The following is a 22,810-nucleotide window of genomic DNA, read 5'->3' as shown; positions in this document are numbered from 1 at the left end:
CATGATGTAGTCACTACACCAGCCCCCCCAGTCTTCACCTCAATATTCAAAATCCTCGCAGCCAGGAGGGCGAATGGCCCGGCCCCTACGACTGTTGGCAAAGTCAGGAGATGCGGGAAGAGGCGTGACATCGTCCATCACATCCTCTTGTTGGGCGGGGCGGGGGGCAGCGACGACCGGAGGGCCGCAAGCTCTGGGGGCTAGTAGGGGTTGGAGGGGGGGAGGGCCACGGCGTGGCAGAGGGGGTCGGATGGGTGGGCGGCCCCTACGCTGTGCCAGAGGCAAGTCTGGGGGCAGTTCAAGGTCCAAGTGGGCTGGTTTGAGGCAATCCACAGACACACACTCAGGCTCACCCCCCATGTCAACCATGAAGTTCTTGGCTCCAGCCTCGATGACACGGAAGGGTCCGTCATAGGGAGGCCGTAGCAGAGCCCGGTGGCCGTCGTGGTGGATGAAAACGTAACCCGCTGACTGCAGCTCCGGGGGCACCCGCGAAGCAGGGACGCCATGCCGCGTGGTCGGGACTGGGGCGAGGGCCCTGGCGCCGTCCAGCAGGGAGGCGCGCTGAGCGGAGGCTGACCAGGGGTCCGTCGACTTGGGGATGAAGTCCCCAGGGACCCGCAGCGGCTGTCAGAACACCAGCTCGGCCGACGATGACCGGAGGTCCTCCTTGGGCGCCGTCCTGAGGCTCAGCATGACCCACGGCAGTTTGTCGAGCCAGTTGCTGTCCGTGAGGCTGGCTCGAAGGGCGGCCTTCATGGAGCGATGAAAGTGCTCAAAAGGTCCGTTAGCCTGTGGGTGGTAGGCGGTAGTCCGGTGGAGCTTGACCCTCAGATTCTCGGCCACCGCCGCCAACAGCTCTGAAGTAAACTGTGGGCCACGGTCAGAAGAGAGGTCAGCCGGAGGGCCGTAGCGGGAGACCCACACCGCGATGAACGCCCGGGCCAGGTCGGGGGCTGTCGTTGAGGAGAGCGGGACTGCCTCTGGCCAGCGCGTCGTCCTGTCCACCATGGTAAAGAGGTAGGTGAAGCCGTGCGAGGGGGGCAGGGGTCCCACCAGGTCCACGTTGACATGGTCGAACCTCGGGCACCGAGAACTGTTCCAAGGGGGCCTTGACATGGGGATGCACCTTGGCGCATTGACAGGCAGTGCAAGTGTCGACCCAGGCCCTCACATCCCTCTTGAGCCCGTGCCAGACGAACTTCTCTGACACCAGCCGTGAGGACGGTTTTCTACCCGGGTGAGATAAGCCGTGTACCCCCTCGACGACGGGGCGTCTCCAGTTGGCAGGGACTACCGGCCTTGGCTGACCTGTGGAAACGTCGGACAGGAGCTTGGCCCCTGTGTCACTGAAGAGCACCTCCTCCAGGCGCAGCCCCGTGTTCGACGACTTTAGAGCTTGGACAGAGGGGTCGGCGGCCTGATCCACAGCCATGTGGGAGTAGTCCAAGTTCAGCTGGACCGCACCACCCCCCGCCCTGGAGAGACAATCCGCGACCACGTTGGACTTCCCAGCCACGTGCTGGATGTCTGTGGTGAACTCGGAGATGTAGAAGAGTTGCCGCTGCTGGCGGTCGGACCACGGCTCCGCTGTCTTGGACATGGCGTGTGTGAGGGGCTTGTGGTCCACGTAGGCCGTAAACTCACGGCCTTCCAGTAAAAAACTGAAGTGTCTGACCGCAAGCCACAGCCCGAGGAGCTCTCTGTCGAAAGTGCTTTACTTGCGCTCTCTCTGGGAGACAACTGGCGGCTGAAGAATGTGAGTGGCTGCCAGGCATCCCCAACCCACTGCTCGTACACCGCCCCCACGGCAAAGTCTGATGCGTCCATGGTGAGAGCCGTGGGCGCAGAGGGTGAGGGGTGGGCCAACATGGCCGCGCGGGCCAGGGCGTGGACCTTGGTGTCCTGGAAGGCCTTGACACGTTCCGCCGTCCAGTCAACCGGTTGCTTCAGAGCCCTGCCCTTCTGGGCCTCGTACAGCGGTCGCAGGATGTGAGCTATGTGGTGGAGGAAGCGATAGTAGAAAGTCACCATCCCGATGAGCCCCTTGAGCTCGCTGACTGTGCAGGGGCGTGGGAAGGATGCAACAGCTTCCACCTTCGAGGGGAGGGGGATCGCACCCTCCGCGGGGACCTGATGCCCTAGAAAGTCAAGGGTGTCCCATCCGAACTCACACTTTGCCGGATTGACAATCAGCCCATGTTGGCTGAGCCGCGTGAAGAGGGTCCGGAGGTGGGACAGGTGCTCCTCCTCCGTGGTGCTCACGATGAGGATGTCATCTAAGTAGACGAAGAGGAAGGGCAGGTCCTGGAGCACCGAGTGCATGAGGCGTTGGAAGGTCTGCGCCGCGTTCCTCAGGCCGAAGGACATTCGCAGAAACTCGTCTTACACCAGTATATAGACATAGTGGGGTAGCAATTTTTATGAAAGCTAAGCTAACTATAAAATACCAGTATACAGAAATAATGAGGTAACATGTTTTCTGAATGAAAGCACCTGTTTTTCTCATTCACAAGAATAGAGAGATAACTCCACTCTATTCATTTGTACAAATCTTTGGCAAATTGCTCCCAACATTAGCATATTACTGTAACGGATACAAATGGACTGCGCCTTTAAGACGCAAGATGCATGCAAAGTTAAGTCTATTACGGTTTTACGTCAACTCGGTCGCTGGGAGTGCTGCGGCGGTTATGAGCTTTTCGTTGCGGAGTGAGTCTGGACGTCAGTGAAAGCGACGGGGGAAAGAGGCTCTCCATGTAATTATTACGAGGAAGGACGCTGGCCTACTTGGTTGCCTAGAGCTACCCGAAGGCTGAGGACGTGTCAGGAGAAGTTTGCCCTGCCAGCCATCGCACATCCCGAAGTGGATCCCTGCTGCGGTATCTGTAACCCCTGCACCACACCTAACCATTTACACTGAAACTGAAGACACACACACACCGCAGACCGAACAGAACTGTGACTCTAACGAACTAACGCTGCGCTGGTACACACACACACACACACACACACACACACATGCACAACTGTATTTCGCTACGATACTTGATGATGTTGTAAATACCGGAATTGTCCTTTAAACATGCGCTGATCACGTGAACACACAACTGTTTTTTTTATCAGCTGATCCGCGGATCACTTCCGTCCCGAACCGTGAGGGTTGATCCGTACGGATCACGGGTAACCCGTGAACCGTTGCACCACTACTTTAGCATAGCATATTAGCATACTAATACATTTTTCAAGGCTGCAACAAGTGACCTCTGGAGAAATTAAAAACGTACAATCCTTTGTCATGGCTTCAAGAAAGTTTTCCCCGTAAGAAAATAATAAAAACATTCTGAAAGTGCGTCTCTGACACAGTGAGAGACGGCGATGAATATTCTGCCCGGATTTGAGGCGGGAAATGCCCTTGGGTAGTCAGGGTGAGCGGAGGGTAAACGCTGGGTTGCCTTGACGACGGGAAAGGCTGTGCTACGCCAATGGTTAATTGGCTCTTCCCATTAACCCTGAAAAAGTCTTTATTTTTTAAAGTGCTAACAGCGCTTACACAAGGGTGCTAGGGCTGGTTTAGGAGACCTCTCAGGTCTCCTAAACCTAAACCTAAACCTTATATCTCATATAAGGTGAGAGAGAGAGAGAACGCCACAGCACGCCCACACACACACAAACCCCTGACCCTGCCCTACACACCCACCCAACCGCAGTGAGATGTTTTGAATCAGTTCTAATACGGCTGATTTGATAAGTGTAATTATGAATAATACATTAGAATAAAGTCACAATCCCAGTACTTTAGAGGACGGACGCTGATTACACCTGATTACCCGCGCTGAATAGCCCGAGTCGTAATTCAATAAGTTGCCCACAGGGAGAACAGAGAGTCAGGGGAGTGTGTGTGTGTGTGTGTGTGTGTGTGTGTGTGTGTGAGAGAGAGAGAGAGTGAGTGAATGATTGATCTCTGTGCCGTTTCTTGAATTGCATTTTATTTTATATTTTCCAGTTTGTCATGGCTCTAGCTGTCCCTCCCCACTCCTTCCTCCTGGTCTTCCTCTCTCTCTCAGCGGAGGAGAGCCCCTGTAAGCCCCACCCCCCCCCCGCTGGAGAAGCCAACCCCAGCTTGGTATTCAGCTCGGAGGGACGGGCGAGCAACGAGAGGGCTGACACGACGTAGAAACATACACGTACACACACAGACACACTTTGTGGGTTATTGAGCGGCTTGAAAAAGAGATAAACGCTGAAGAAAACAAACAGGAAATGGTGGAGAGAGAGAGAGAGAGAGAGAGAGAGAGAGAAAGAGAGAGAGAGCGAGAGAGAGAGGGAGGGAGGGAGAGGGGGAGAGAGAGAGAGAGAGGCAGAGAGAGAGAGCGAGAGAGAGAGAGAGAGAGGGAATGGGTAAATGGGTTGGATGTTTTTCTTTCCAAGAGGATCTCCACATCTCTGCAGTAAGATAGTCGGCCCGTGAACGCAGTGGCGGAGCTAAAACATTTTCAGTGAGGTGGCCAGGGTGAGACCAGAGATTATTTTGGGCTGGCAGATAAATCTACATATGATAAGTCATCTTGAAAATTAGGGAATATTTAAGGCATGTACATGCCTTAAATATTACCTTAAATACAGCAGTGCCAATTATACAGCAGTAATATGTGTAGCAGAGTCAAATATACAACAGTAATATGGAGTATTATAATTACACAAATACTGTTTTAATAGTTATAACCTGACATGTCCGGCCTCCAGAGTCAATATGTGGAACGTTTGAGACTCGGTTTTTGTACCCCGACGTTCACATTCGTGGGTGCCCCCTATAAATGTGCTTCACGCTTTTGCCTCTCCCGTCAATGTTGTACTCCTCGGGAGAGGTGAGTGACGCTGTGGTCACAGAAATGTCCATGTTTTAGCCTCTGTTAAACTACATTCATGAGTTTACCTGCTAGCTTAAACTTATTGTGTAGTACGCTAACATATTTTTGTCATTTAATTTGTGTAGGAGCTCACGTTAATAACAGTTGACCGGAGGATATTGTTGTTATTTACACCTTTGTCAGGTATGTTTTCTGTGTTTTAATGTATTGAATGCAACATAGCCCTTTTGCTGTTGTACTCCTTGGGAGAGGAGCTCACGTTAATAACAGTTGACCGGAGGATATTGTTGTGATTTACACCTTCGTCAGAATAAACGGAGATCGCCTCCAAAGATATTCTGGTCTGGGCCTCTTCTTCAAAACACAATGCAGACAATGCCAGAAACTAACCGATTACATACACGCTGTAACTTTACATAATAATATTTATTCAGACAGTGGTGTAATTGTCAAATACACTTTTACTTAATCAATTTCTTGCAGTTACCTATGACTTCATTTTTCTTTTTCAGACTCAGAGACAGTTTTGTAATAGATGTTCACTTCTGACTAATTTTAAATGTCACATTTCTCAAGGCCTGTGTGTAGATTGAACTCAGATTCTACGACAACAAGTGCAGGCTTGTATCATCTTTTCAGGTCTGTTTCAAAAAACCCACCAACTCAACCTTCTGATCCAACACTGAAAAAAAAGTCAAAATGCAGTGCATTTATCAGAAAATAAATGACACAATTGTAAAAACATTCTTTTTTTTTTACTTTTGCCTCTATCATATACAAAATACATTAACTTGACATAGATTCATCTTAAAATAGCGGTATTCTGCGATTATTCTGGTTTGTAGCAAAGCGACTCACAAAATCACCAAAATCCAGGGATTTTGCTCGTTTTGACCATGCACTTAAAATTCCTAGATTGCTGAGTCGAACATCATCCATGGTAGATTTAAAGTAGGTCTTGACCAGTTTGAGTGTGGATATGCTTGGTTCACAGGTAGCTGTACTCACAGGTATGGCAATGGTACCTCTGCATTACCTGAACAGCTCATGGCTCAACACCTCACCTCTTTGAAGGCTTCAATGATCTTTGTGAGTTCCACAATAATAGAGGGCATCTGTTCACCAGATGTTGACATAAGAGCCAGACATAAATCTGTAAAGTCTCTGCAAAAATGCAAAATAAAAAATGTATATATACGACAAGGGTGGCCAATGGGATGGCCGGGATTCAGTCTAGGGTGGCCCCGGCCATCCCTGGCCACCACCTAGATCCGCCACTGCGTGATCACAGGAGGAGATAACGCCACATTCTCTGTCGATTCGCCGTTTTATTTTGGCGGGGGGCATTGTGGGTGCCAACGCCTGCGTCAAGCTCCGCATTTTCTACCTGCTGCTAAATAGATGCGGCTAACCAAGCGTTATAACAACAGCCGGATAGAGCCGCCAAAACCGATTATCTCCGACAAACATCCCATAGCACACACACACACACACCGGAAAAGAAAAGAGAAACATCCGATCAAATCACAGAAAAACGTCTCATGCCGTTAACCAGGATTCAGCACCCAAAAATCACCCTCCTGGAATCGAATTTCTTTTTTAAAAATTCACTCTTTTCTTTTACGGATATTTGCGTCAACTAATCAACTGTAATATCGTGACCAGAGGGAGGGTCATGTGTCTCCTTATGGGTTTGATAAGAGGGTCTCATTTCACACTGATGAAGTGCACAAAGCGAGCTGAGCTCTGGAGAAAAAGGAACCTTCCGCGAGGGGGGACACACATCTGGGATGGGGCGGTGGTTTGAGAGAGAGAGAGAGAGAGACAGAGAGACAGAGAGAGAGAGAGAGAGAGATTGGCTATGTATGATTGTTAAGTATGTATGTAATGTGAGATTGGATCGGAGGATGACAGCGACCCCAACTTCAGACGGTTTCCAAAATCTTGACGATGGGAAATGTCTTTGTTCTGTTTGTTAATTATTTTTTTAGTCCGTCCTGGCTCTTTCCGTCCCTCCCCACACCTTCATCTTGGTCTTCCTCTCTCTCGGCTGCCCTAAGACCTCGTCCACATGGAACCGATTTTTTTGTGAAAACTCAGAAGTCTTGCGTGTTTTGGCCGACCGTCCAGACGGTCCAGCGTTTTCTTTGCCCGAAAACGCACTTTTCTACAACCAGGTCCCAGGGTAGATAAGTTAAAGCGGATATGCGTTTTCGTGTTAGGATTGGTGTGGACGCCTGAAACGCAAACAATGACGTCATCGCCTCCAAGTAAGCTGGGCGACGTTGGAGTTGCGATGAATTATTATTATTTATTTTTTGTTTGTGTAGCTTTAAATACAGCCCCTTGCTAAATTGAATTACTAACTGTACATTAAAAAGTATTTCTGCTCAATTTAAAAGGTTTAACAACTGCTATCTCTTTCTCGACTGAATGTTTGTGTACAGCGCGCAGGCTGGATGCGCGCAGATGCTCGCTAGATGCTTAATGCTCTCCACTTTTTTTTATAACGCTTGCCACATCTTCCTAAGGCAGTTCACCCGAGGCAAAAAATTAATAGACGTAAGTTATTATGTGTTTGGGTGATGTACTTTTAACAACACCTTTCAAATGGTTAATAATCATAAAATATCCCATTCAATCCGAGTCAATCTCCAAATACTCTGCTAAATTTTAGCAGAGCTAAATGTTAACGGTCAAATGGACTGCGTTTATACCGCGCTTTCCAAAATAATCGCCACTCAAAGCGCTTTACAATTATGGCCTGACATTCACCCATTCATACACATTCACACGTTCACACAGAGAGACGGCGGTGTCAGCCAGCTCGTCAGAAGCAGTTAGGGCGAGGTGCCTTGTTCAGGGACATCTCGACAGGGAATCTAACTAGCAACCTTCCAGTCACTGTTCAACCACTGCTCTTCCTCCTGAGCCACTAAAGGTAAAGACTGATACAAGTTTAAATTATGAAATGCCTTTATGGCATGGGCTAGACTTCAAACTTAATCTCCATCCATCTCCATCGTGAGTATTTTGGGTGTGTTGTGTGCATGTTCTGCGCAACCTGGTCTCACAGGAATCCGTGAATTGACCACGGACGCTTAACTCAAAATCCGTGGAATCCTCACGGAACCACGCCAATTTCCGTGATATGGCCACGGATTTTGCTCCAATGCAAGTTGACGACGCTCATATTCCGTGGCACACACAAAGATTCCTGTTTCAATGAGCGAGTCGACCATGGGCGCTTAACCCAAAATCCGTCAACAATATTTAATATTTATAATATAAAAAACTAGCCTATACGTAGGCCTACAGCATATCATACATTTGACATATAGAGTTGGACTATTATATCTATAAGGTTATAGGCCGAATTTGGTTAAAATGCAGCCTCTGCTGGCCCACAACTAGATTGTCTTGTTGTCTCGTTATACGCTTTATAATTTAATTATATTTAAATTATTATAACATAATATTATAACAACGTAGCCTTTATTTTCTTAGCGTTATCATTACATCCTTTCTCGTTACATCGATATAAATTATTGTTATAACGAGATCTGTATCTGACCATTGACCATCCTCTCGGAAATTAATGAAATTCATATTGACGGTATGGCACTATATCCCTATTTTCGCTGGCCCTTCTTGAATTTAATAGACCATTTTCATTGCTTTGAGGAGGTCTGGTGGTCTCCGTATGTAATAATAAATATATATATAAATATGTATGTATGTAAATAGGTGTATTCATACCTATTTATTTATATATATATTTATTTATTATATACGGAGACCACCAGGGCCCCGTTTCCCGATAACGATGGATCTTCGCTCGTACGATAATTCTCACAATGATTCTTGCAAACCATCGTGAATTTCTTTGGAGTATTTCACGTAACTCCTCTTAACATGGACGCGCGTTCACTGCACTCACGATGCTCGTAGGATTGTACCTGTCCACTGACAGGCTGCTGAAACGGGCTATGAAGCAGGGGGAGGCGCAGGAATGTCACAGGAAAATGGGGTTAAAATATCTCCCCATCAAGGCCAACAGCAGAGCAGCCTACGAAAAGAATAGACTGCAATAATATGAAGGCTAAAGATATTGAAACACAATTGATTAGGCATTCCCCCCCCTGAAATAATTCCATATTACAAAAATCCAAAATAGCTTGTGTGACAACTACATTTATCTTAATGTGCTGAATTCTGAAACATACTTTGCGCAGCAAAGAGAGCCGACTTCATCTGATTCCGCATAAGGTTTCATTGATTGGCGCGCACTCTCTAGTGTAGAACATTTGTAGACATTAAAAATGCAACGTTCCATTTATTCATTATCATTCAAACGCAGAGGCTAGGCATTGACACACGGCTATTGCTGACCCGATTAGGAGAGCTTGGTGTAGATCCTGCCCATATTGGGCAGGATGAAGTAGGCTATAGACAGGGTTTGAGTTATGATTCCATCTATGTGGGGGTCTCTCAAAGTTGTTGAGGGGGGGGGGGGGGGGGGGAGACCGTACTGGCCTTGCGCTGAGTTGTTGACGGGGTGGGGGGGTGGACTATAGGACGTAAATATGGGCTTTATTATGGACACGGCTCTTCTCAATGCCGTGGAACGCTCCGTTCACTTGCATGGGCCCTTCACAACAACGCCAGCGTCTTTGGTTGCTAAGCGACGTCAACGTCTTTGACTAACTATTTCTCTGCTGATCAACACTACGAATGGTAACAAATAAATTGTAAAGGTCGAAGCAAGATACCTCCGTTTCGCGTCAGTGTCCGCTTCGCCCTGTCTGGGCTTATTTTCCCGATAATGACCGGCGTTCTATTATCCCTTACTTAACGTCAATATTACTCTGCATGTGAGACCCACACAGATATTTGAGTTTGCTGCTTTCATGGGAGCCAGACCTCTCTCTATGGGGTCTCAGCTCCCACCTAACTCGAACCCTGGCTATAGGTCTTTTTACACTGCCGAGCCGGTTCGGTCGCAGCTTGGCACGCCCGGCGATTTCACCTTCTTATCTCAAGTTGCCTGTGTAAAACCGAGGGGGTCAAATCCCCGTTCGTCACGGCGCGGGCTTTCTTGGTTCACTGGGGAAGGCGGGGTTGCGCACAGAGTCTCTGACCTCTTTAGAATAATATGTAAATTGCATACTCCCGAATGTTTTCATTTTTTTATGAATGAAGACACCCGCAAGCAATAATGAGTTCACGTCTGAGTGTAGACTACAAACACGATTAACTATGGTCAGGGATATTCGTTACTGTCTAGACAGGGTCCAATAAATAGTGAACTTCATCACAGCCTCACCGAAGCGCCTACAGTGCTTAATGCAAACAATCGCAACAAAAAACGCCTGCAGAAATTATCCGACACCCGCTGGTCTCAGCATGATTCATGTCTACAGTAGCCTATGTCTTCAGTCATTGATCAATATGAGGACATTTTAAGCACGATGGTTGAATGAAAATCAGAGAGAGACAGCAAGGGCAGCTCGAAAGCGACCTCCCACACAAGAGCAATGGAATCATTTGATTTTATTATATGCCTTGTGGCGTGGCGTTTGATCGGTACATTTCGGCTGCGCATGCATTTTTGTAATTTTAAATTTCTGCAATAAATTATGTTGTTATTGACTTCTAACATGTCTCTATCTTTGCTGTTTAAATCTAACAGTAGTTTATGAGTAATATATCAGCGGTAACCATTGTTTTTGGTTGCAAAATTGCTCAAGCTGGGTTTTCTGTGGTATTGGATGTGTTTTAATAAAATGCATCCAATACACGGAATGTCCGCTGGTGACGCCACTGAGGCTATAGTAGGCTAACGATGCTCTTAGCATCCTACGAGTACCCCTGGAGTCCTCGTTAGCTACGAGCGTTTTCACGACGTTCGTTACCAACGATGCTTTCGGGAAACGGTGTGAAAACTGTACGATGCTCGTACGACGCACTTCACGATCCACTTAGGCTAACGATGCCTTCGGGAAACTGTACCCAGACCTCCTCGAAGCAACAAAATAAATAAATATATAGGCCTATGTATAAATACACATACATATTTATAGATGTTTATTTATTTTGTTATATATATATATATATATATATATATAGATGTTTATTTATTTATTTAGTTATTTATTATATACGGAGACCACCAGACCTCCTCGATGCAACAAAAATGGTCTATTAAATTCAATATGGGTGCATGGGTAAGAACAGTGATATAGTGCCATACCGTCAATATGAATTTCATTCATATATATATATATATATATATAGGCTATAGTCATTTCACGGCTCCCTGTGAGACCAGGTTGACTCAGTCGTTGAGACTGGGATCTGTGTGTGTGTCACGGAATAGGAGTGCCATTAACTTGCATTGGAGCAAATTCTGTTGGCATATCCCGGACAATTTAAGTGATTCCGTGAGGCCACCACGGATTTTGAGTTAAGCGCCCGTGGTCGACTCTTTCATTGAAACAGGGATCTGTGTGTGTGCCACGGAATATGAATGTCATCAACTTGCATTGGAGAAAATCCGTGGCCATATCACGGAAATTGGCTTGTTTCCGTGAGGATTCCACGGATTTTGAGTTAAGCGTCAGTGGTCATTTCACAGATTCCTGTGAGACCAGGTTGGTTCTGCGCTTATGTTCTGCGTGCCTTCTGCGTGTCTTGTGTTTCAATATCTTTATGGATATCGATGTCGAAATATCGATGCCTACAACGTGAGATAAAATCCCATTGTGGATATCCATCCTCTACTCCAGACGTACAACACTATGTAGGTAACCGAACGTACGTCTGGCCGTAAACAAATGACCCTGAAAGCCCCAGGGCTGTTTGGTAACACACACAGCAGTTTTAAAGAACACAATAAATGAATAACCTGTGTCTTGATTTCCAAAGCGGTTGTGATTCCCAAAAGCGCTTGGAAATCCAACACAATGTTCAAGTCACACGGAGCGAGCATATTGTGTGTGTTTAGCTCTATAGAGCTGGGTAGATTGTAGCTGCACCACGCACTATACACATATACACACACTACACACTATACCAATACTGAACAACTACTTTCCATTGGGAAATATTTTACATGATTTGTATCCTATTCTGTTCATGGGGGATTTATTGCGGATGCAGCAGGTGAGAGACACTGAACATTGCTTTGGTATATTCTTTAAATTCTGTATAGAATACATCTATTATATTCCACAAAAGAAGAGATTATGAAATGATGATGAAAATGCTGGATTCTGTTTTTTGTCTGCGAATTCATCCTTTCTTTGTTTTTCTCAAAATCCGACAAGTTTTTTTCATATTTATCGGGATTTCGTGTATGAATTCAACAGGTTTATCATCCGTATGTCTAATTAGACGCGTTTTCGTATTTGATTGGATCAGGATTAAAGTGTATGAATTCATCCAGTTTTCACTGTTGAATGCATCACGAAGTCGCCTACTAACCCATCTGGCGTTTGTCTACAAATTTATCGAGATGTCGTCTTCAATGTCTCAGGATTTCCGTCAGTACTTTTGAAAGAATTCAAAGTCCTGAATCGACTGTCAGACGGAATTAACTCTCCGATCTGAGAAGCTAGCTGGAGTTCGGTTCATCCGCATCCAAGCGGCTACTGTAGCGTGCCGCGATAGCTCGTAATCCTCACCATAACCGTTAGCCATGGGACAAATCCGGGATGTGTATGGGGGAGTCAAGAGGGTTTATGGGGACATTTTTACACTCGCTACAGGGAATATAAAAAAGGAAATACAGCCAAGAGTTAACCCTGTGGCCTGTTTTAAATAAACCACACACACACACTTTATTTCTACCATCTGCTAATTCAGTGTTACATTCAATAACCTTTTTACATATTGAACTGAATCCTAGTTCGTTTTAGCTAATTAAAAATAAAAAAGTGCCAGTGTCCATGATACCAACGCCATGAAAAACCACTAGACCTGTGTGTGTGTTTTGTGCCTGCTTTATGTGTGTTTTGCGGATGTTTTGTGCATGTTCTACGGTTGGTTTGTGCGTGTGTTGTGCATGTCTTGTGCGGTTGCTGTGTGTCTTGTGTGTGTCTCGTGCGTGTCTTGTGCGTGTTTCGTGCGTATTGTGTGCATGTTTTGTACTAGTCCAAACCAAACCCACCATGACTAGGGATGGGGATCGAAACCCGGTTCTGTCAAGGACCCGGTTCCACCTTTTTCAAAACCCGAAAATCATCAACGTTTGAGCTTATCGATACCACTATCGAGTCCCGTCGCTCATTTATTATTTTATTTGTCTCGTAGGTCCTGTTACGTAATGTTGTGTTCCTCGAGTCGCGTCATGGCATTTAAATCAAATCAATCCAATCACTGCAGCGTGTCCACCAATGTTTTTGAATGGAATTGTAAGCAAACAGGTATTACAAGTAAAACAAGTGAAGTCTGGCAGTTAATTTTGCTCGCAAGGATGGCTGAACGGGCGTATAGGGCGGAACACAACCTCAATGGCCAAGCACATTAGCATTGTGCATCAAGTAAAGGCCAAATGCAGAACCTTCGACTGTCTCCAATTGAAAAGAGTCCTCCTGTCTCCTCCTTCTCCTGTCGCACCACAGACGTGCCCGTCTTAATCATCCACTCAAAGTACGAACGGTAATCGCACACAGACATTGTTGCTAGTCCCGTCAGTTAAAAATAGTAATCCAATTGTGAAATCGGTGTTGTAATCGGCAGCATACAAGCTAGTTATATTAAATAGTAAATAAAGTTTCAGATGGGCTGCGTGATGATGTGTTGAGGTTGGCTCAGTGAAACGACTGTTATCAAGGTTATCAATGATGCGGTCAAATGTAACAGAGAGAAACAGTCAATTGAGGTTTTGGTAAGAAACATGAATAATACTGTATTACTCATGTTTCTGTATTACTAATATATATGTATAGTGCTCTAATCATTTTAGTATGTATAATTAAAACTACTGATCAATATTAATTAAGAATTACATATTTAATTTAAAATACAATTATTTATTTCCTAAATATTTTCCTCATCACTAAAAACACGTTGTATGTCCACAAATTAATAGAAAAGTATCGATAGTGGTATCGAGAAAGACTCGGATTGTTAAGGATCGAAAATGGTATCATTATCAATAATTATTAATGATCCCCATCCCTAACCATGACCCTCCCTCCCACCTCCCTCTCCGATTGCCTCCAAGAAATCAGATCCTTGTTCTCCCAAAACTTTCTTAAACTCAACTTTGATAAAACTGAAATCCTCCTTATCGGCACCAAATCCACCCTCTCTAAAATAAATGACTTCTCCATCTCCATTGACAATTCATAAGTTTCCCCCTCTCCCCAGGTCAAGAGTCTGGGTGTCATCCTGGACAGCACGCTATCATTTCAGTCCCATATCACTAATGTCACTCGGTCAGCTTACTTCCATCTACGTAACATCTCTCGCCTGCGCCCATCTCTCTCCCCCAACAGTAATTCTGGTCCACAACCTGGTCACATCGCGTCTGGACTACTGCAACTCTCTCCTCTTTGGTTTACCTGCTAAGTCCATACATAAATTACAACTGGTACAAAACTCTGCAGCCCGTATCATTACTAAAACCCCCTCCATCAGTCACATAACACCTGTCCTGCAGTAACCCCATTGGCTCCCCATCAAATATCGCATCATCTACAAGATCCTGCTTCTCACTTTCAAGGCCATCAACAATCTTGCCCCTCAGTATCTTACCGAGCTCCTCCACATCAAGACACCCACCCGTTCTCTCAGATGGTCTTCCTCCATCCAGTTCACCCTCCCACCTGCTCGCCTGGTTACCATGGTGTCAAAAGCGTTCAGTCGCTCAGCCCCCCACCTCTGGAACTCTCTGCCTCATGGCATCCAACACTCCAGCTCCATTTTCACTTTCAAATCTCACCTGAAAACTTATCTATTCAGACAAGCCTACTCCCTCCCCTACTCCCAATACAGTTGCATTCTTGGGATTAGAATGACCCCACTCTTTTCTCCTGTACAGGAGAAAAGATTTATTATTTTTTATTATGTTGTTTTTTGTTTGCTCTTATGAATGTTTGATTTTGTAAGGTGACCTTGAGTGTCAAGAAAGGCACCCATAAATAAAATGCATTATTATTATTATTATTATTAGCCTTGTGCGTGTCTTGTGCGTTTCTCGTGCGTGTTGTGCACATGTCTTGTCTTGTGCGTCTTTTTCACATATTTTTTACTTGTTATGTGCGTTTCTTGTGCCTTCTTTGTGCGTGTCTTGTTTGTACCTTGTGTGCCTGTGTGTGAGTGTTTTATGCGTGTTGTGCGCTCCACCTTGTCTCCGTCGGTGAATGCTTGTCCATCACTACTCCGCCTCCAAGAGATGTGGGGGCGGGGCTCCCCCTCGGCCACGCAGGTCACCACGGCAACGCCGCCCTCCACCGCCGTCACGTTCCTCAGCTGGCTGATGACGGGCTGGACTGGAGGAGACGTTTCAGAGTAAGAGCACACAGAGGGAGTCGTTTCAAAGTAAGAGCGCATAGTTGGAGACGTATCAGAGTAAGAGCGCTGCAGAGGGAGACGATTCAGGGGGGGGGGGCTATACAACTGACTTTTTGCTAGTTCGGGTTAGCAGCGAGCTAGCTTCCGACTCACCGAACACCTTGAGGAAGAGCTCCTTCTCCTGGGAGCCGGCCTTGTTGGCAGCCTTGCAGCTGTACGCTCCGCCGTCGCTCTGCCCGATGTGGCGGATGGTCAGCGTGCTCCGGCCCCCGTCGGCGTCGTGCAACAGGTACCGCTCCGACAGCTCCAGCTGCTGGCCCTTCCTGAGCAGGAAGATAGATAAGAACTGTATTACTTCCTCGAGAGAGAGAGAGAGAGAGAGAGAGAGAGAGAGAGAGAGAGAGAGAGAGAGAGAGAGCTCCAGGTGCTGGTCCTTCCTGCGCCACAAGACAGACAGACAGACAGACAGGAACTTTATTAATCCGTCGGGAAGGAGAGAGAGACAGAGAGGCAGAGAGACAGAGACAGAGAGACTGAGAAACATGACACTGTAATCACATCACATTTCCTAGCGGTAAATTAACCGGGGGGAGGCAAAATACACAAACACATCCACAGACCTACGGGAGTTCAAACTCACTTCTTAACTTTTCTTCGTGCTTCAATCCCAAACATAAATATATTATTTATTCTTCTACAAACTTGCGGAGGGAAGAAGGAAGCTTAGGGTCTGATGGACAGACGGAGAGATGGCAGCTTGCCTTTTAAACGTTTAAGAAGAGGAGACTTTCTTAACGGACGGACAAACGCAGGAAAACCAGTCGATGTAAAAAGTCCCGACTCATGGTGTTCTAACTGCAGTACGTTATGTTATGGCTAATGACCGAACCTGTAGCCAATAAGCATCAGCTCAGACAGAAGCTCCAATGGGCATCAGAGTCCGGGCTTTCCCTCGTATTGCTCTATATCAGCCTACCTATGTCAACCACACTGTCCCTCTGACAACCCCCCGCTTGACACCCAAAAACTAATCAAGTGCATCTGACGGCTTCTGTTTCACCCCTTCTGGTGAGCACGGATGTGGTGAACAGAAGTAAGAAGTAAAAGGTGACTTATTTTTGTTTCCTCTCCCATCCTCAGTGATGACTCAGGAAGCATGTGGCTCAGGAGGCGGAGTGGGTAACCGGAAGGTTGTCGGTTGGATTCCCCCGGCATCCTCCTGAGCAAGACACCCTCCCCTTAACTGCATGGTTGACACCACTGTCTGTGTGTGAATGTGTGTACGAACGAGTACATGTGAGGCAATAATTGTAAAGCGCTTTGAGTGACCACTGGTTGGAAAAGCGCAATATAAAGTTCCATATATGCAGATGACTTGCTATTGACAGTGTGTCGTTCACTTATCACAGTGTCAGCGTTATAACAGTGAATCAGCTAAATAAAGCTGCTGTCTGAAACCTTCTAGAGTAATAAAGAGAGCGCAGGGGAGACCAGTAGAGAGACTTTTAAGACTTTAAAAAGAAACAACCGAATTACCCACCTCCCACCTTTTCTCCACCATTGAGAAGTCTACCATGTCACCTACCGGTGATTGACAGGCAAGATGGATACCCGAACTAATAAGGGAAGAGCTGCCCAGATTGGTCAGAAACAAATCCTAATTACAGAGAGTGCACACAGAGACAGTCACAGACAGCCAATTTCACTCAATAACAACTCACTGATGGCCATGCCGATATTTAACTAATGACTAATGACTCAAACAGCAGCTCTTAAATCGTACCTACAGCACGTAAACCGGCAGCAACCGGTCAAAACATGCTCAAACTATCCTTAAACCCCAAAGGGAGCAGAAAGTACCCTTTATTTATTCATTTATCTATCATACAATGCACTGGCAGAGCTAGAATTTTGTGCTGTTATCTATGAGTAACAGCTACTTATGCACATGGACCATCCATACCACTTTTCTTTATTTTCTATCATGTGGGCTGATGTTTTTTCTATAGATTTACATTTACATTTAGGGCATTTAGCAGACGCTTTTATCCAAAGCGACTTACAAGAAGTGCATTTTTTACAAGAAGTACATTTGTCATAAGAAGTGAAACAATATATCGCTGTCGGTACAGTAAAGATGTTCATAAAATCAAGTGCAAGCATTACAATCGCTAGGCTAACCCATTCCCCGTGTAAAGCAACAATTGCAGCTACTGTAGATGCTACACAATTAAGTACCTTGAATAAGTGCAATGTGCAAGTGCCAGGACGTACAACATTCAATGGTTGCTGTGCATTGGTTTCTATAAGTGGGGTATGTATGTATATATGTGTCTCCCGGCTGGGATGAATAAAGTATATCTAACCTTATCTAAATCTTATCTTATCTTATTATTAAGGTACTCTCAATGCTCAATGATAGATCATGACATTAGCACTGACATAGTAAGCGCTTTAATTGCCACTTGGACCAGCCAAGAATATACACGATCAGGGATTAGTAAGATATTTTGGATAAAAGCTTCCAACCAAATGGCGTATATTTATTTATTTAGTCCGTCGGCGTGAGCTTTTATCAAGATCATTAAGTAGGGGGAGATGATGTGTGGGTGGAACTTGGGGATCGAATCTAGTCGTTTTAAAGATGGAGAGCCGTTAGCGACTTTGCTACCTTAAACCATATATTGTTTATCGACCGTGTGTCAACATAGATATAACCGCACGTTTTTTCTATTCATCATTTATCAAATAACAATGCATGCAATGGAACGTAAACAGCACTCTGATTGGCATAGGATGTAGCCAATGAGGCGCAGTGAATCAGCAGCGTTAGGAGAGCAGAGAGAATAAGGTTAGATCACAATTTGAGGCTAATAATATGGAGGTATTACTTAAGGATTTATTGCCTGAGCATTTCATTATGTTTTTTGGTTTATAGAATTACAATAGAAACCATTTTTTAAAACGCAATCACTCCCGGGAGCTATCAGGGCTAATGCTAATGCTAACGTCTCTCTTTTCCCAGAGAAGTCGTGTTACCGGAGAAACAGTGGTACACCTTGAGCCAAACAGCCGTGTACTCTTTTTAAGCCGGGATCCGTTAGAAGCAACGGGTATGTTACGTATTTTAAACACATAAGCTACCCACACATAGCCACTAGGAAGTATGATCGAACACATAAGCTACCCACACATAGCCACTAGGAAGTATGATCGAACACATAAGCCGTAATTAAGGTACATAGCCACTAGGAAGCAGGATCCGACATATAAGTTGCAATAACTATTCCAGCCACAGAGGGCAGCACCTTTAGACAGGTGAGGAGGGCGAAAATAATACATCACATAGGCCACGCCTACTCGGTACTAAAGCAGGAACTGAAGCCAACGAGATCAGAAACATCCGGCAGTCCATAGTAGGGAGTTAGGCAGAGAGGCCTGCTGTTTGTCGCTCACACGCGTGTCCATACAATTCCCCTCCTTTTGCCTTATATTTACCACACCGAAATACTCTAACAAATAAAGTGAGTTAAAAGCGATCCGGATTAGACTACTTTCTTCCAGAACGCAACAGGTAATAGAAAGGGCTTTGAGGCTGTCGGTCACCACGGGAAAAAAGAGGAGTGGCCCGATCCTGCAGATTTGCACTTTACAACATCCGCAGGATCCGGCCCTTCCTCACAAGGGAAGCAGCTCAGCTTCTAGTCCAATCACTGGTCATCTCCCGCCTCGACTACTGCAACTCGCTCCTGGCTGGACTCCCTGCCTCTGCGATTAAACCCTTGCAGCGCATCCAGAATGCGGCAGCGCGCCTCGTGTTCAACCTACCAAAGTTCTCACATGTAACCCCCCTCTTCCGAGACCTCCACTGGCTCCCTGCAATAGCTCGCATCAGATTCAAGATGATGGTACTGGCATACAAGGCAGTCGATGGAACTCCCCCTGCCTACCTCCAAGCATTAGTAAAGCCACACACCCCAGCTCGATCCCTCCGCTCAACTACCTCAGCTGGACGTCTGGTACCGCCATCGCTAAGAGCAAGCAAAGGTTGATCAGCGAAGTCACAACTGTTCTCTGTTTTGGGACCTCAGTGGTGGAACGAACTCCCTACCGTTGTTAGGATCGCAGAGTCGCTCACCAGCTTCCGCAAAAGATTCAAAACTCACCTGTTCAGAGTTCACCTCGACTCTGCATAGAAACCAATGCACAGCCACCATTGAATGTTGTACGTCCTGGCACTTGTACATTGCACTTATTCAAGGTACTTAATTGTGTAGCATCTACAGTAGCTGCTATCGTTGCTTTACACGGGGAATGGGTTAGCCTAGCGATTGTAATACTTGCACTTGGTTCTATGAACATCTTTACTGTACCGACAGCGATATATTGTTTCACTTCTTATGACAAATGTACTTATTGTAACAAATGCACTTATTGTAAGTCGCTTTGGATAAAATCGCTGCTAAATGCCCTAAATGTAAATGTAAATAAATAAATAAATACTGCAGGGTGTGACGTCTTCTGGTTTCTGCGCCGTTTTTTTTCTTTGTGTTCATTTCACATTATTTTGACCTCTGAATGATTATGAAACACCAAATATTTCATTGGGTCTCGGGAAGGGTATAACCATAACAATCTCTAATGACGGCTGGCGCTGTCATGGCGACAAGTGGAGAGCGTCTAGTGCGTCCTGTTTGTTTGTCTACGTTTTAGTCCCGTATCTAGTTGGCTGAAGTGATTGAATGGTACATCGTATGCCTACTTAGATTACTGGTTTGATCAAAGAGCTTCCAGCGTGCCGGAACTTTATAAAATTGAACTTTAAGATGAGGAAGTGTCTACTAGTGCTGCTGCTGCTACTTTGGACAGCCAGATCACTCACGGCTTTTGGAAGGCTCGGAATTGGAAATCTGCAGTACTCCTGAGATGATCTGCTGCTACTACGGAATATGGATTATTCAGCACCGAATCTGGGAGAACTGAGATGATTTAGCCCCAACCACAATTGCCGGCGGGATACTTCAAAAGGAAGCGCGGTAGGAGAGGAGTAAGGCAGAGGCTGAAAAGACTCACCGGCACATCGAAATGCCCACCGCTCCCCTCCATTGTACTTGTTCGCTCATTACGGAATAAGTTGGATGAACTGCATGCGAACATAGCTGGCCAATGGGCGTACAAACAGGCAAACCTGATCTGTCTCACTGAGACCTGGTTAGATAATAACATTGCAGACTCAGAGCTCTCTATGGACGGATTCAGAACTCAGCTCAGACTGGACCGGTACACTGTCAGTAGAGAAGGCACGAGGGCAGGCTGTGCGTCTACGTAAATCAGGAATGGAGCAGATCTGCTGTTGTGAAGGACTCTTGCTGCACACCTGACTTGGAGCTGCTTGCCGTGTCATTTAGACCCAAATATTTACCACGTGAGGTTAGTCAATTGTCCCTATTGCTTGTTTACATTCCTCCGTCAGGCAAAGTCACACATGCATCTGAGGCCATAGCTGCGTGTGTCCACAAAATTGAATGCGCATCCCCTGACTCACCTGTTCTCATCCTCAGGGATTTTAATGCCTGTAGACTAAATAAAATACTTCCTACTTACCAACAATATGTTACATGCAATACCAGAGGTGATAAAACAATTGACCTCTGTTATGGTAATGTAAAGAACGCATTTAGAAAACCTCCTCTCAGTACTGAGGACCATAACGTTGTCCATCTTATCCCCGCTTATCGCACGAAGCTTCAAAGGGAGGGTGTTATAAAGAAAGAGGTGAAAAAGTGGGATTCTTCTGCAATTGACACTCTTCAGGCCTGCTTCGAGTGCACTGAGTGGGAAATGATAACGCAGGGTAGCAGCCTAGAGGAGGCTACTGATGTGGTTACTGACTACATAACTTTCTGTGAGGCGATGGTTGTCCCTATTAAGACTGTAAAGGTTTTTTCTAACAACAAGCCTTGGATTAAAAAGCCCTGAAATCAACCCAGAATGAAAAGAAAATTGCTAAACTCATTGAAAATAAACTGAATTAACAATTAAAAGCAGCAAAGAAGGAATACAAGGAGAGAGTTGAGAAACTCTTTCTGGAGGGTAAGCCAAGAGATGCCTGGCAAGGTGTCAAAACCCAAGCTGGTCTCCCCATCAACAACTCAGCTCTTCCCACCACCGGGGCAAAAGACTGCATGGGCATGGCAGAGAACCTCAACCAGTTCCACTGCAGGTTTGAGAAATTGGACCACACACAGGAGAGGGAGAAGCTGAAGGCCTGCAGCAACCAGCTCGCTGGTGTCTACTGCCTCCTCTTTAACCGCTCACTGGCGGAACACTCCATCCCCTCAGTCAGGAAATCTTCCATCATATGCCCTGTGCCTAAAAAGAGTAAACCCACCTGTGATAATGACTGGTGACCTGTGGCCTTAACATCCCTGGTCATTAAAGTCTTTGAGAGGCTAATTCTCACACAACTACAGGCAGAGGTCAGTAAGTATGCTGACCCGCTTCAGTTTGCATACAAAAGTCACAGAGGGGTAGAAAACGCTAACGCTGCTGCACGGAGCTTACACCCACCTTGAGAAGCCCAAGTAATTTCTGCGGCTGGTGTTCATAGACTTCTCAAGTGCCTTCAATACTGTGCAACCCCATCCAATGGGACAAAAACTTACCCAGATGGACGTCAATCCCCACCTCATTCTCTGGGTCCTCTCATTCCTGACAGGCAGACACCAGAGAGTGAGAGTTAACGGCCACCTCAGCTCATCCAGAAGGATCTCCACAGGGCTCTACATCTCACCAGTTCATTACACACCTTTTTAGACTGGTGCAGGCGGAACTGCCTTGATCTCAACATCGCCAAAACAAAATAACTAATAACAGACTGTTAACCAGCCGATAGAGAGGGTTGACACATATAGATACCTTGCGACAACAATCGACCACAAACTCAACTTCAAAACAAATACTGATACCATCCACTCCAAGTTTCAGCAACATCTCTTTTTCCTCCGCAAACTCCAGGTCCACCAATCCGTTCTAACAGCATTCTACAGATGTTTCATTGAATCCATAATCACCTTTAACATCACTTCCTGGTTTGGAGCACTGTCCAACAGCCATAGGAACCCACCAAACAGAATCATCAAACTGAGCAGCAAAACAGCAGGAATCACATATCAATATATATGTTACGTATTTTAAGCACATAAGCTACCCCCACATAGCCACAAGGAAGCAGGATCGAACACATAAGCTGCAATTACTACGCATAGCCACAAGGGGAGCAGGAACAACATATAAGCTGCAATAACTACTCCAGCCACAGATGGCAGCATCTTTAGACAGATGACGAAGCCGGAGCCAATACGTCACATAGGCCACGCCTACTTGATACAAACGCAGAGCGGGAGCCAGAAGAGGTC

At 45.9% G+C, this 22,810-nt stretch overlaps 1 protein-coding gene across 1 annotated transcript in view; it reads right to left on the bottom strand.

Moving 5' to 3' along the window:
* LOC307085189 (neural cell adhesion molecule 2-like) overlaps window positions 1-22,810 on the bottom strand; it is a gene marked incomplete at both ends in the record, with an annotated part of 200,103 nt that overhangs the window by 87,749 nt on the left and 89,544 nt on the right. The window contains 2 exons of the mRNA XM_079749878.1: window positions 15,225-15,370; window positions 15,546-15,715. Of these exons, the coding sequence (XP_079606004.1) occupies window positions 15,225-15,370; window positions 15,546-15,715 (316 nt within the window). The remainder of the gene's footprint in view (window positions 1-15,224; window positions 15,371-15,545; window positions 15,716-22,810) is intronic.

Source organism: Pollachius pollachius (assembly GCF_949987615.1).
Source record: "Pollachius pollachius genome assembly, chromosome: 13".
NCBI lineage: Eukaryota > Metazoa > Chordata > Actinopteri > Gadiformes > Gadidae > Pollachius > Pollachius pollachius.
The sequence above is the reverse complement of the archived record's forward strand: the minus strand, read 5'-3'. Positions and strand labels throughout refer to the sequence as shown.